Below are 15889 nucleotides of genomic sequence, written 5' to 3'. Positions count from 1 at the left end.
TGTGCCAATGTGAACTTCTTTACTGAGTGTTGCAGTGGTTCTCAACCTGAGCCCCATCACCCCCTTCAGAATCTACAGCAGATGGTGAAAAACTGTCCATTTCTTTTAGTTTGGCTTCTTCTGGCATATCGTCTTTGGCTTCACTGTAATGTTCTGGAAAATCAACCGGTCTAAGAAGATGTCAGTCGCCTTACTGGAGGCGGTTTAGCAGGGAAAAAGGTTGGGAACCTCTGCACTATAGTGTTTGACCAAAGGAGACACACTTTTAGATGTCTTCCATATGGAAAAGGAATTTAACTTCCATAGCGCTTCTCCACCACATGTTCGGTCCTCAAAGCATTGTATGTTGTTAATCACCCATTCCCACACCAATGGATGTCGCCGCCATGCATAGCCCATCCGTTGAGAGCAGTTTGGAGTTCAGTGTTTTGCTCAAGGACACTTGGACATGTGGACAGATAGAGAATCAAACCTGCAACCTTCAATTGAGAAATGATGTGCTCTGCCAACCAAGTCCCAGTCCCCCATAAGATATAACACTCCATTCATACACTGATACAAACAAACCATAGGAAGTGGTTCATCGTCTAACTTTAGAAAATCCTGTCAGAATAAAATCCAAATTAACTACAAACTAAGAGCGTTATAAAGACCATGTTTGTGGTCATGACAGTTTAAAGTCATTTCACCACCATCAACAGTGAATATTTATCTCTGGTTTGAGGTTGTTTTTTTTTTAAAGTGTGAACCTCTTTGCAGGCCTTCTTCTTCCTCTCTGGCTTTTTGACTAGATTCGTCTTTGTGTCTGTGTTTTTGTGTGTTTTCAGACCTGACGTTTTTAAGAATGGTTGTCCTCTTTTTCAGAAGCTGAGGAGCTGTATCAGAAACGTATTTTAACAATATCAGGAATCTGCATTGCACTCCTAGTCGTTGGAATCATGTGTGTGGTTGCCTACTGCAAAACAAAGTAATTAATGTCACATTTTTAATTTTTAACATAAATCTCTTTTATTCTATACATGATTTAGTCTCAAATACTGCACCCGAATCCCCACATCTAGTGATTTTCCAAATCTGGGTATAAAGTGAATTTGATGCCAAAGAAAACATCCTGAAAATACATATTTAAATAGAATTATAGCTCCTGGGAGAGAAGAGGGAATGACATGAATAATCCTGACCCCAATCGGCCTGTTGACTCTTACAGGGATGAAAACCGCCAATTTGTCTTTTCTAAGCACAATTTATCATGAACTAACTATATTTCTTTCATTTCTACCAGAAAAAAAAGAGTAGTGCAATAGAAACGGTTGAATATTTGAGGTCATTTTTTTTCTTTGATCAGGAAACAGAAATTTCTTCAAGATGTTTTCAGAGGCTGGAGGTTCAAAATAATCTATTTGCTTCTAACAATCTGGCATCATTACTAGAGATCAGCGCCAAATCCACTGATGTGATTAAGGTTTGGGGATTTTGTGGTGCTACTGGACACTAATATGACATTATGGACTGAATTTTATACTTATCTTATACACAAGTAAACCTGTTAATTACTATTACATTCAGTCAATGTGATTTGGCTTAAATGGCACTTAAGAAACTGCCCTCAGACATGTTTCCCAGTTGTGGTCTGGGCTGCTTCACGATCCAGTTGATTTGTTCACGAACAGGAAGCAGAGAAGGAACCTACGTGACCGTCTGAGGCAGAGCGTGAGGAAGAAGCGGAACAACAACACTAAGAATGGTGTTGGCTCCAACCCTGCAAGCTCTGCCACAGGACGCCAGATTTCTAATTTGCCTCTTCAAGATTTGCAGTTTATCAATGTAAGCTTCCGCTTGTCTGGTGTCCAATGAAAGGTGGCAGGTTTGAATCTCCACAGTCACTCGTGACAGCTCTCCGTGTGTTTCCAGCAATGTAACGGGACGACTATGCAGCATGCAGCCGAGAAGGAAAACGAAACAACCTTCTCCACAAGCAAATATGCCTTATCTGCAAATGAACCCACGACATTCACCCATGTCTCCACCCAAAGGTAAGCAGGGATTCAGTTCACTCAGTTAGTTTGAAACTACTGACAGCAGCATCTCACTACTGACTTTAGATGTTTTACTGGGTGTATATTTGTAGTTCTTCATTTATGAGGACAATTGTGTGACAGATGAACAAGTAAGTCTTAGAGTTACTTTATGTTATGAGGCGCCTCTAAAGAAAAGCTCATATCTGGTTTGAAGGTTTGATCTCCATCTCTGCGTCTCTGTGTGTGAAAGTCTACTTGGACAAGACATTGAACCAATAAATTGCTCTCAGCGACAGACGCTGTTGTTTGCGTGTGAGTATGAATGGGTGAATGTCACTGATCATGTAAAGTGCTTTGATAGCGCTGAGCTGCTAATAGTGGCTTCCTTCAATAGTCCCACTGTGTGGTGGTCAGTGTTGTGCTGGTCACTCTGCCTCACTCTCCACCTGCTGCAGGTCCTGTTCTTCTCTGTACAGCTGCAGTGGGCTAACATATGTTGCTCTCTGTGGGATGAGGGGTGGTCCGGCTTCCTGACCATGTCCAGTCTCAGCTGGTCCTTCTCCACCTCATGTCACATGTTTATTGACCATGTCGGCTGAAATCAGGACATTTGAAGCCCTCCACTCCTTAAACTGCACAAACCTAGCACTATGATTTTATTGCTTATTTTTATGTAATTCTTTTTACCACATATGAAATTTTGTGCAAAGGACCTCGGCTTTTAGCTCCAAGGAGAAATGCTGCTGTTCTCATGACGAGTTATTTCCTCAGCTGGCTTGCTGGCAGCAGTTTACCTAAATAAATAGATTACATGATACTTTGCACTTCAGTACGAGCAGAATTCAGGAATATTTTTTAACTCACAAGGTCTTAAGTATTTTTTCTAAGTGTGTAAAACTGTACTCTTCACACAGTGCAAACTACTTTTTTTTATAGATCAGTGTACAAACTATTTAATATGAATTTCTATGTAGAGCATAAGATTGTTCTTTAAACAAATATTTCTATTACATTTGATTGTTTATTCTTGTTTTTGTGTCGAGACTTATTTATGTTGCAGGTTGAATGGATCAAATGTTTGCTGATGACAATGCAAGTCAGAGCAGTTCGAGAGGAACTGAGGCGTTTTTGAGGAGCAAGCCAGATTTGTGTGTGTGTGTGTGTGTGTGTGTGTGTGTGTGTGTGTGTGTGTGTGTGTGTGTGTGTGTGTGTGTGTGTGTGTGTGTGTGTGTGTGTGTGTGTGTGTGTGTGTGTGTGTGTGTGTGTGTGTGTGTGACCTCTGCTTGTCGTCAGTGCATTGTCATAAAGCATGCAGAATATAAAAATATGCAGGCATGCAATTTTAAAACACCACTTTCAGTCGCACTTTGGAAATGTGTTGCACTTGGAGTGGAAGGCTGAGAACGGTGCATCAAAGATGTAAGGTGAAGTGTAGGCCAGGGATTCTCACTCGTTGGGCCTCTGGGGCAGGAGTGCCAAACAAACGCAAAAAAAACCTCTCAGTTCTACTCCTGAGGGCAGCGAATATCACGGGACCGCAATGCTGCTTCCCACCTCTTATGGCAGCGAGGCGTCATCCAGTTGTTGAACACGCTCCGATCAGCAGCAGAAGAAGCCACATGTACACTTTTGACTAAAGTGATGGAGAAGTTTTTAATACAAAAAAAAAAAAAGAAGATGAAAGTGATGCCTCCTCCTCCTCAAAGGAGAGATATGTTGGCAAGTACAACTCTGACTTTATTAAGTTGGGCTTTGTGAACAAAGGTATGAAGGCAGAGTCCACGTTGAGCCTGCTGCTTTAAATGACAAGTGTCGTGTGGGAAGTGGAGCTGTAGTATGTGTTGGTTTCTGGAGGTGTCGTTTTTATTGCTCCGGTGTTATTCTGCAGTTGTGTGTGAGAAATGACTGGCGTTAGTCCGGCAGGTGTTAAAAGTAGAATAAATGGCCACAATTCTTTATACTTTCTGGACAACTTCTGAATAAAATTCAAAGACTTAGTCAACGGTCGAAACAGTTGAAATGAAAGTGTTAATACTGTACTTACATTGGCCCGGGCAGAGCCGGTCCAAGCCGTGGAGCCAAAATTAGATTTTGGGGCCCTCTATTTCTGCCAATAATATTGATTGTTGATCATTCACACACCTACTATAAACTCATTGTGGCTCTGGCAGTGTTGTTTACATCCTCCTATTGTCAGCCTGACATGTCTTATGACATGTCATTTATAAAGACATTTATAAACTTTATAAAGACAGTTAAGAACATAAATAATGCCAATGCAATAATAATACAAATAATACAGATGAATGAATGCTGAATGATGTCCAGGGAGCCACATATGGTTCTTAATCTCAAAATGTAGAACATTCAGTTACAGGAGCAGCCTGGGGTTGGACATTCCAAGTGATACAGCTTTGTATTTACAGTAAAAGTGTCATCTGGTTGATTATTTCTGATTACAAAAAACTGCAACAGCAATGTGGAAAATAATATGTAGTGCAAGAACAAGAATTAAGTGAGACAATAAATAAAATCACTTAGATATATCAACTGTACAAAAACAATCAGAATTAAATCAAATTGTTACCAGAAACAAGGTATCAAAAAATGTAAACATAAAGTTGAATAACAGGATATCCACAGAGCCACCCAAAGATTTGGGTACAACTCACAGATTTCATTTTGAGAGAGGGAAGTGATTAATTCAAAAACATTTGTCATAATAATAATAATGCGATTTGACCTGTAACACCATTTTCCTAAGCTTTCAAAAATGTGCTTGTTTGTGACGACACATATTTAAATTCCTCTGAGAAAACGACCCGGTGTGCGGATCTACTGTATTCACAAAGTTGTTTTTTTTCCCGATGGAGATTCCCTCCTGCACAGACCACCTGAGGCGACGGAGCACTGTTTCTTTCTCATGCTGTTTTTGTCCTGTGAGGGACATTTGAAAGATTTATTCAGCACATTAAGCTGAAATACAAACACTGAGGAACATAAAGTCACCTCAGTTGGATTTACTGCTTCATGTGTACTAATTTTACTCTGATTTCTAAGTTCTTCTTGACCTTCTGCCCGTCAGGAACAACCAGAGAGACCAAACAACAGACCACCACATTGTTTTTCCTTTTACTGCCAGTGACAATTTTATTCCATTTAGACTTATTATCATAGACAATTTGTAAAATAGTATGTAACTTTTCTCAGTTTCGCACTTTTTTCTGTCATAAATTGTGTGTTATGGTGTTTATTCATCCCGACTTTACAACAACAAACACTAAAATGAATGAAATCTTGAAAGTGCTTTCAACGCATGTTAACAATGTTAAAAATACACATTTTTATCAGTATTTCAATAAAGTATTTCTTAAAGTGCTTGAACTTGTTCATGTCCTGTCGGGGTGTTCAACATAAAAAACACAGTCACTAATGTTCATACCTGTGGAAGGTCTCCCAGAAACACCATGGAGCTGCCGCCACATGAAATTAGGCTTGAGACTATAAATGCAGTGGGTTAAAATACACAAAGTGTGTGCACCATTTTCTAAATGACCCTCCCTGTCTCTGCAGCTGGAGTTATGACTGGAGCACCAGTGTGCAGTCTGACAGCGAGTCTGTGTCGGTGATGTCACTGGCGGAGAATAGCCAACGTGCCACTCAGGCCGTCCGGGGTCGTCTGAATGCCACCGGTGGCACCAGTGACTTAAATGCTCAGTCAGAGAAGTGCCGAGACACACCCAACTCCGGGACTTGCCTTGAAGTACAAGGTAACGAAACAATTAATTTCCAGTTTGGGTCACAAGCAGAAAAGCAGGACCAGGAGGAAGTTTAAAGCTTCAAGCTGACAGACAGGAATCACACTGAGAAACATTTGAACATGAGATGGAACACTGAGAGACAACTTCTCAAACCTGACGTCACACATGCTCTATACACCACCCAGTGACAATCTTCAAATGAATGTAGGACTTTCTGAAATTAATGAAAACACATCATAGTTTCAGATCCCAATAACCAATTGAAACAACAAACAAACACTTATTTATCTTTATATGCAGTCTGCAGCTGCTGGAACTGTTATGGATTTGCACTAAATCTCTATTCATCTCATTAATTTGTCTTTATTACACTCACAATAAAATGAAAAGTTTGTGTTCAGAGGAAACTCGATGCTAATAACCCATCCTACTCATAGGTAATGTTGATACTGCAGAAGTCTGGGCAGTCTGGGTGAGGAAAGGGTCTTGGACCGAGATCCCTATTAGTGACCTGTCCGCAGTGGGATTCCAACCTGGGAACCTCCTCCACTGTCTACTTAATAACATAATTAAGTCATTAATCCTCTTTTATGCTGTTGTTAGACAATTCTGCTACTTGAAGATACCGAGATACTTAGAAATGGACATTTTCAACCCAACGATGAATACTGAAAGTTATTTTAAGGCTTTATACAAAAAAAACATGAATCACTTTTTAATATAGTTGAAATGAAGTACCACTATACCGTCTGTCATAAATAACATATTTATGTTTTAAAAAAACTGACAAAACCACTAACATTTTACAGTTTATGGCTTTAGATTTATTTAGATCTTTAAACAGTTCTCTTTGGATTTCTGAAAAATGCTTTGCTTTATCCAGTTATCCTTTACATTATTGAGAAACCACTGGATATGATAAATATAATGTATAAAAATGTATAATGTATAAAAATGTGAAAAAAATACTATTTTATATGAAGGTGTAAAAAATGTTTCATTGTTCAACCTGCCTTTTTTCCCAATACTTTTCATTTTCAATAAAAACACCTATTTTACTTGTATTTTTAAAAAAGTATAAAACTATTTCTTAAAACTTATAATGTAAAAACTTCTTGTTTTCTCATAGTATAGAAACTGTGGCTCAGAGTTGTGTGCTGCACCTGATTGGACAGGGCAGTTCAAAGTGAACCAACATGGCGGCCCAGACACAAACGTTCTATTTTATTACTAAAACAGTTCAGCAAAAAGCATTTTTGAAAACATTTGAGGTGACAAATGAGCCGTGCAGTTGCTGAATCTGTCCGAGTTTTGGTTCCACTACAGCTGGGTTCATTCAATGTGATAACATTTTTAATCATGACGATCGATTAGTCCGTGTTGCCGGTTCATTTTCAAAGCCCTAGTGTTTATGGCTATAACCGTGTATCAGCTATTTTCACAGTCTTGGGAGTATTCCTCCACTGTTTTTTTTGTTTTTGTTTTTTTTTACCAGTTGACTCGTTTTCGACTCAAAACACCATTTCAACCGGCACTCGCACCATGTGAGCTGGGAGTGGCTCCAACACCCTGTGACACTGAACAAGATGAAGCAGTATAGAAGATGGATGGATGGACCATTTCAACCCTCTTTTTAAATGTTTGCCTTTTTTAAACACCAGTTTTAGGTGTACACCAGTTTTAGCCAAAACTTTTGGAAACTCAACATTTAACCCTTCATTGTGTTCTTTTTATTATGATGTTATATTTGTCACATCCACCAAGATAAGAGGAAGACAAACTGCATATAATTATCCTAATGCTTCTTGGAGCCACTTCAGCTGGGCAAAAGAGTCACGTGTGCCTCTAAAGCTGCAGGTCTAAAGGTCTAAAGGTCCATTCATCCTCCATAAGAACGAGAAGAAAGTTCGGCATTCCAGGATCCTGCCGAACAAGATGATGTCATTTCCTTCGGCCAGCTCCTTCAAGCCAAGGAAATGTGTTTGGGTTGTGCCAACCGTCCTGGCTGAACTGTGTAGGAGCCGCACTGCAGAAGCTTCGGCACTGCCGTGTGCTGCACATACGTGTTCCAGCTCACTAACCACTATCAGTCATTATTTTAATCATATTTAGCTCGCAACATCGCTACTGCATGAGAGCCGCAGCTTGTTAAAATGTTGGAGTGCGGACTTACGTGGTGCACCTGAACGCATCATGAAAAGCGCTCCTGTAGTTAAAACCGGACCAACATCGTGGCTCGGACAAAAACTCTCTCTTTTATTACTGAAACAGTTCAGAGAAATGCATTTCTGACAGCACTGGAGGCGAGAAATAAACTGTGCAGTTGAAAAGTGAAAACTCCACTTCATAGACGTGTGGCTGCTGTGCGGGGGCGTGGCCTGCTACGGGGGGGCGTGGCCTGCACGTTTGACAGCTTCTCCTTAGAGTATGAACAGTCCTGCAGAAAAAGCAGCTTTTTTCCCGCAGCTTGCTGACGTCACTGCCGAATTTTCTTCTTGTTCTTACGGCTTCAAAAAGGGAGTCTGCAGGGGCCTTTAAGGCTGTTTTATGCTTGACGCACGGGCGTGACGTGGGGAACTTTGACGTGAGGAATCAGCATGAGAGAACGTGTTTGCCATTTGTACTGCAAGTGGTTCCCGCTCCCAACCTGCAGGGGGCAGTGCATCACAAACACGCTTCCACCGCAGTATTAAGTGAGAGCAGAAGAAGTAGACTTTTTCTCTGTGACACCAGCAGGTGATCCTGCAAATGGAAAGCGGAGCGGAGCATTCGACCATCGTTTCAAATGAAATGTTCCCTCTGTTGAAGTCTGACACTGAAGCTAATTGACATCCATGAGTCAAATCTTGTGTTTCCAGAGTGGATGTGCAGCTTTATGCTTTTTGTGCCTTTAAAATCAAGTCTTCAGTCTTCCGCCTTTTTTTCCACCGGTGACGTCCAGGTGAAACGGGCCGCACGAAGCCGTGCAGAGCTCACGGACGCATCAAGCATAAAACAGCCTTTACGCTTCAGGTTTTACCTTCTGGTTTCTAAATTTATATGGCCTTTATATGGTGCATATATATAACAATATATATACACATGTATATAAGATGTATACAAGATAATGATTAAATCAGATTTAATGTACTTCAGGGACCACAAACAGTCCAGTTTCATCCTGAGTGACCAGACTGGTAAAATATTGTTATAATAACCTTTAAATTTACACTTCAAAGTGTTTCTTTGTTGTGTCACAGTATGTGGAATGAAATTGTCTATATTTTTACAAGATCAAACACTTAGTACTGAAAATGATTACAACTTCAACATAAAGTCAATTTTAATGAAACATTCTGTAGCGTCAGAGTTGGCGCCAGTGTCATAATATGCCATTATGTCATATGGCTGAAATATGGCTCTAAGAGGTGGAAGTGAGAAGGAGACAGGGATAAAACAAGGAATGAGGCAATGCAGCTCGTTTTTTCATGCATTCTGCCAGTGTCTGGGTTTGAGAAATTGGCAAAATGGGCAAACCATATGATACTATTTCATAGTAGTAACCAATCCGTTTTGTGTTTGCCCTGGTATTCAGGAGAGGAGTGTGGACTTATGAAGAAATGGTACATAAATAGAGATCTCGATCTCAATTTATGAAGAAATGGTACATAAATAGAGATCTCGATCCCACTGGGTTCTCTGCCTGAATTAAAAAAAAAAAAAAAGGTAAATGGATTTGACTTGTGTAACGCTTTTCAACTGCTTGAGCAGTCCCAAAGTGCTTTACATCATTACTGACATTTACCTCTTCACACACATTCACACACCAATGGAAGTATTATGAGGAGATTACAGTATGTTGTAATGTCTCACATCAACCCATACAACAGACTATGTGACTACAGCGTCCCATAAAAGGACAGACACATCAGCTGGAGAGAAACGATTTGTGAACTCAGGACAATGAAGAGATGCATCAACAAACAGCTGAGCTGCATTCTTAGAAAGTTGTAGCTGACATTTTATAAGCTACATTAGAGGTACTGTGGATGCTGTCCTGTTTTACCTCCATTATTCATGGTAATTGGTTGAGGATTAACAAGCTCCTGCAGTAAATAGGAGTTCAGAGAAATGGTAACTATTGCTGCTAAGATGTGGATGCACATAACCCCTTCTTGATCTGGTTCCAGTAGTAATCCTAGTCTGACCAGAGTAACTGATAAACTGTGCTCCATTTTACAACCAGGGTTTTGAACTGAACCAGGGATCTGTAAAGGATTTCCTGTAGTCGTGTCCCATAAGATGCCTACCAGCAGCGTCCAGCTGGATCAAGGCCATGTGTTTGTGCCGAGGAAGCAGAATGAGAGCAGCACATTTAGTGGAGCATCTGCAGAAGTGGCCACATTTCAAATATGGCATATTTTACTTTACCGTATCTTAAAGGAAAAGGTCGTTTCAGTTCATTTTTAATTCAATCCTGTTTTATATGCCACAATCTCGACAACACCGTCATCTGTAGGCAGTTAACTATTAAAGATCATAATCTACCAAAAATTTAACAAAAAACACCAATCTAACATTTATATTTGTAACAAAACAGGAGAAAATCTGCCCCAACATGTTGGAGATTGTCATGAAGAAAGAAAGAAAACTGAAGTGTCAAAATAAGAGTTGCACTTAGTGGCTCAATAAAACCTCCAGTAAAACTGATTTGGCCTGGTCTATGGTAATTTGCAATAAAAGCTACTGTTGTTCTACTTTTGACACTTCAGTATAAGATATTTGGCTTTGAGACGTATGAGCTTCACTGCATGAGGTTTAGAAAAACACCTGGTTCAGTTCATTTATTGGATTATTTCAATTAAATAAACTCTTCAAGATTCAAAGAAGCAAAATAAAATTCCTAATGACCAGTGTTGCCAGTTACTTTTTTTTCCCAATTACTGATTACTAGTTACCCCTTTTAAAAGTAACTTAGTTACTCCACCAATTACTTGTTTTTAAAAGTAACTAAGTTAGATTACAAGTTGATTTTTTTAGTTAATTTCAGCAGCTGCCAACATCCCCATCCTCTGAACATAAACATTACAACTGGTTTTGCTGATCCCCGCCTCCTGCACCATGTTTATACATATTTAACCTTTGACCTTTATTATTTGTTGTATTTATATCTGACTCATGATTTTACTATCACATTTTTACTGTTACTGGTATTTATTTACCCAGAGATGTAGTTGTAGTCTGTTAATGCATTATTTATTTATTTATTTATTTATTTATTTATTTATTTGCATTGCCCGCTTTATGCAACTTTATTTGTCCCCTCCTGGACAAATCAATTCTTTGACTGATTGATTGATTGATTGGTTGGTTGGTTGATTGATTGATTGACTGATTGGTTGATTTAAAAAGGGGGTGATTATTGCAAAGTTAAGGTTTATTGATAATTTATTGATTTATTGGTTGGTTCCAATTCTTTTCTGTTTCCTGAACGCACTGTTAGAGTGAGTTGTCCTGTGATTGGCTGAGAGTGTAGAAGGGGGGTCAGGGGGGCTGCAGCGTCTGCTTGTGCTGCCTGTGTGTGTCAGTTTGCAGGAGAAAGGAGGAGTGGCTGGTTCTGTTTAATAATAAAGCGGCTTTGCAGACAAGAAACTCGTCTTATTGGACTCTACAATAGTAACACAGTGACTTGGACAAGTAACTTTAATCTGATTACTGGTTTGGTAATAGTAACGCTTTAGATTACTAGTTACTGAAAAAAGTGGTCAAATGAGAGTAATGCATTAATTAGTAACGTGTTACCGGCATCACTGCTAATGACACAGGTGCTGTGGCTTTACCGCTCTTTCAGGCTTGAAACAAGCCCTTTCTGTCTGCTGTGGCTGATTTAGAGCCCAAATCTGATGGAGGCCCGTATCTCTGTTTTTATGGAAGATGTCCTTTTGGCAGCGTCACACGAGGAGTTCAACTTACACAGTGTGGAGTGTTTGATTCAGCACATCCAGTTCTGAGTTCATAGTTCTCTTATAGGGAAGAACATGGCATACCCTCTTCATATATGACACAGGAGCCTTCCCCAGGTGGAGCGTTTCAAGTGTCTTGGTGTGGTATTTTGGGATGATGGGAAGAGGAATCATGAAATTGCCCTCTGAATTCAGCAGACCCACCACAGCAGTAACAGGGAGCTGAGCCGCAAAGCAAACTCTCTGTTTACAGTGAGTCTACAGTACATCTACACCCTCACTTATGGTCATGATCTTTGGGTCATATACAAAAGAATATGTGATACAAGGTGCTAAAATGAGGGTGGCAGGTGGCAGGATTTAATTAGGATAAGTGGTGTACCAGGAACGTCCAACTGGGATTACATATCCTGATAGTTCTGGGAGCATCTGGATGGAATCAAGGGACGGACGGAAATTGGGTCATCTTTGAGACTCTTCGTAATTCCGTTTAGTCTGATGCTAATCACCAGATTTTGATGGAAGTCCTTCAGAGATATTCCTGTGAGGTACGGTTCACAGCAGCTGGTGCTTCTTGTGAAAACCAACTTGAATAAGTTGGTTTTCAGCTTAAGTCCAACTACATAGCTGGGTTTATCAATTGGACTTCTTGTCCCCAACTCCAGACTCTTCATTACTTCCATTTGAAGTCATTCGCCGAAAGACGTATGTACTCAGTGTCCAGACAAAAGAGCAATCATGACAATATCTTTTGTCAAATCTGTGATCTTATCTTATGTCACACAGTGAGAAGGGTTTGCAGATTCATTGTCACAGTGATGGAGTTAGGTATAATCAGAGTTAATGTTCTGGTTCTCTGAAGTTTCAGGATTGACATCAAGCTGCAAAGCACAATAAGACAGTGTAGGGGGTTCTTACCTCATACTGGTCACATGATACCATCTATGTAGTGTTTTGGGAGCTTGGCTTTCAATAATGATTAATAATTATCAAAGATATGTATTAATTATTTTATTGAAAGTTTCATCTGATCTGTATCAGATATGTTGGGAGAACCACCTGTTTGACAGGAGATAACTAATTCAGTTACATTAGTCTCATAAGATATACTAAACAGTTAATCAGGAATTTGGGTGTGTGGGGGGGGGGGGGGGGATTTCAGATATGGGGGCTGCAGTTTTTGATCGCCCACTTGTAGTGAGACGCTCAGGCACAAACGAAGATTGTCTGTGGTCTGCTGAGATCCCAACAACTGCTCCTGTCCCCCAATGAAGCCCATACAAATGCATTGGAACAATCAAGAGGACAGCAGTGCTGCACTCAAACAATATTTTGCTGACAGTCTGTCGTCTCTGACTAATTACACATCAAGCTTTTTCCTTTTACATCAATGTCAGAGGAACAACAACAGCATTCTTGGTTAGCTTCCCAATTCATGGCACCAGCTTGGTACATGGTATAAAAGGACATTATGTCTCATTCATGTTGATGTTCCGTTGACCATTTTCCCACGTTGCACCGAAGCAGGGATTCAATCTTTAGGATTGCTCCATCGTACGGCCTGTCTCCTGCAGCAGCACATCAGATGATTAATGGACGTGTTCAATACGTGTTTGTCTGTGCTTGTGGTTTCAACGTCTATCCTGTCACATTTTATAACCAGGTCATGCAAAAAAAAAAAAAAATATATACAATTGCAGCTGCAGTTCAGCAAAAGCTACCTGACATTTTTTTTTTTTAATCATTAAATCAACAAAACCTTATACTGATGACTTTGGCACCTTGTTCCTCTTGTATTTGTATTTCTGTAGGTGTGCGTCTCCTGTGACAACAATGACCCGGCTGTCTGGGGAGTCTCGGACCTCTCTCACCACACCCGGCTCTCCACCATCAGAGATGTCAGCCCCCCTGTCCAGCCTGGCCATCTCTGTGCCCTCTGTGGCCCCGAGCCCCTCCGGAGAGGAGGAGCGCCCGCTGTTGCTGTCCAGTGCACGTCAGCCACACAGGTCTTCAAGCCGAGACAAACGAAAGAGGAACTCTGCCCACTACAATCATGGCCACGAGGCACACAGCTTACCACCCAGTCCACTGTTGACCTCGGAGAATGTAGACTACCAAAGCATCGGTGACCGTGACACCACAGCTGCCAGCCAAACGTTCTCAGCGTCTCCTGAGAAACTAATCAGCGGAAACAACAATGCCGATGACTGCGGCACCAAAGGAATCGCCGATCATGTGCTGCATTAGATGGAGTCGAGTGCTAACGGCACGCTGGTGAGTGAGACAGAGGAGCCTCAGGGGGATCACACACATTTCCTCACCATGGAGAGCACGACAGCCCTTCTGCTCAGGATGAAGGACGGCAGCAGGACTAACCCAGCAGCAACAGACAGTGACCCGTCATCCAAGCCCTTCATCAAACAAGACCCAGATGCTGTGTGAACAACAAAAGAAATGGCGAAAAAGAAAAAAAAAAGTCTGTTATGCTGAGAAGGGGGAGAAATGATCACTATTAAGCCTTTATTTTCTATAAATTATTTGCTGCATAAAGACTTTTGAAGACAAATAGAAAATGAAACTTTTATTTTAGTGATGTAGTGAATAAAGAGTTTTCTAAAAAAAACAAACCAAAAAAACAAACAAACAAAGAGAATACAAAAAGACAGAAAACTTGTACAAATGTGGTCATGTCCTGTAGGTAAAGTGCCATACACTAGTATGTTGCTACAGCTCACAATATATTTCAGTGCAGAAAAATATTGATGGTGCCTTTATGTTCAGTATGTTTAAGGGAAATGTAACATTGCAAACTGGGCCATGTATCACTATTTTAATCTTCCAGTTAACACTTGAAAAGAACTCGCTGCTTGTGGAACATCTTGCAGGTGGCAGCACCCACTGACACCACAGTCTGACGTACGAGATGCTCATGTGTTTGAGGCGCATGCTCCCCTCCGAGAGGCTGCAGTGGAAGAAAGAGCTGGCGAGGGTTTGTTCTGAAATCAGTTGACATATCTGCTGTCAGACTGAGACTTCGTCCCTCTGCTCAACTTCAACCCCCCCAATACTTCTAACATCATCATTAATCAACCCAGTGGCTTGATTAGACGTGAGCTGAAGACTTTAGACACCATAAAGTTTTCATGAGGCACTGGACTGCACTTCAGCTTATCCATCCAATAGGGTCTTATACCAGTAAATAGATTTCATAACTCTGATGTGCAACCATGCACAATATCTGCTTCTTCAATGTTGCTCTGTCACATATATGGTTAACATACTCTTGTAGTTTAATTTTTTTTTATTTATTTGGTTGTTAACTACATGTTTCAATTCAAGTTTCCCTGTGCCGAAGGGGTACTGCACTGCTGTGGTTCAATTACAAGTTGAACATTAGATATGTATCGTACTATGTGGCTGGAGACTACATTGTCCTTAAATCCACATCTGTGATGTGTACAAAGGGACTTGGTTAGGGCCTTGCCCCAAAGACATAACGACTAGTGCAAAGACCAGCAATCAATCCTTGATTGTATATTTACATTATTAAAAAAAAAAAAAAAAAATCACATGGATGAAAGTTTGAATATACAGATTGTATTTTTTTTTTTTTTGGTGTGTGTGTGTAGGTAGTGTAAAGAAATTAATCCGTTCCTGAGAAATGCATTTTTGGATAAATGTGAAAAAGGTGTGATCAAAACATAATTTGCTTATAGTGGTATGAAGGCAAGTTAAGGCCGTTTGTTTTTGTAGTTTCACTGCTGTGTATTTTCATAGCTCCCTCCAGGGGGCGCCAGAGAGCCGCAGAGTGGAGCATTTCAGCTGGACACGTTTGGCGGATCAGGGGAAGCTTCTTCCCACCATGAATTTGGATCTTTCCTTTTGAATTTTGAGAAACATTTTCAGAAAAAAACATTTGAAAACGATGAACTAAAGATGTCAGTTGTGGTGCAAATTCAGCTCAACAAACTATGGAGACTCATCCGATATCTAGAATGAAAATAATCTGCATAATGGTTTTGACATCAAAGCAGACTTTTGTAAGGTAGCTTAGCTAATTTGAAAACTCTTCCTCTGACTTATTTTGGAGAAGAGACCAAAGATGTCGTCAGTCCAATAGACAGGACATTGTATGGAGTAACAGTTTTAATAATCAATGTGACACATC

The 15889-nt window shown here is 40.3% G+C and overlaps 1 protein-coding gene across 1 annotated transcript in view; it reads left to right on the top strand.

The window, feature by feature from the left end:
• The window catches only part of nrg1 (neuregulin 1), a 62815-nt gene extending 48293 nt beyond the window's left edge, over positions 1-14522 (top strand). The window contains 5 exon segments of the mRNA XM_080510305.1: positions 865-967; positions 1671-1824; positions 1912-2033; positions 13533-13965; positions 13969-14522. Coding sequence (XP_080366431.1) covers positions 865-967; positions 1671-1824; positions 1912-2033; positions 13533-13965; positions 13969-14163 — 1007 coding nt within the window. The 3' untranslated portion in view covers positions 14164-14522.
• The last annotated feature ends 1367 nt before the right edge of the window (positions 14523-15889 follow it).

Source organism: Blennius ocellaris, assembly GCF_963422515.1.
Source record: "Blennius ocellaris genome assembly, chromosome: 15".
NCBI lineage: Eukaryota > Metazoa > Chordata > Actinopteri > Blenniiformes > Blenniidae > Blennius > Blennius ocellaris.
The sequence above is the reverse complement of the archived record's forward strand: the minus strand, read 5'-3'. Positions and strand labels throughout refer to the sequence as shown.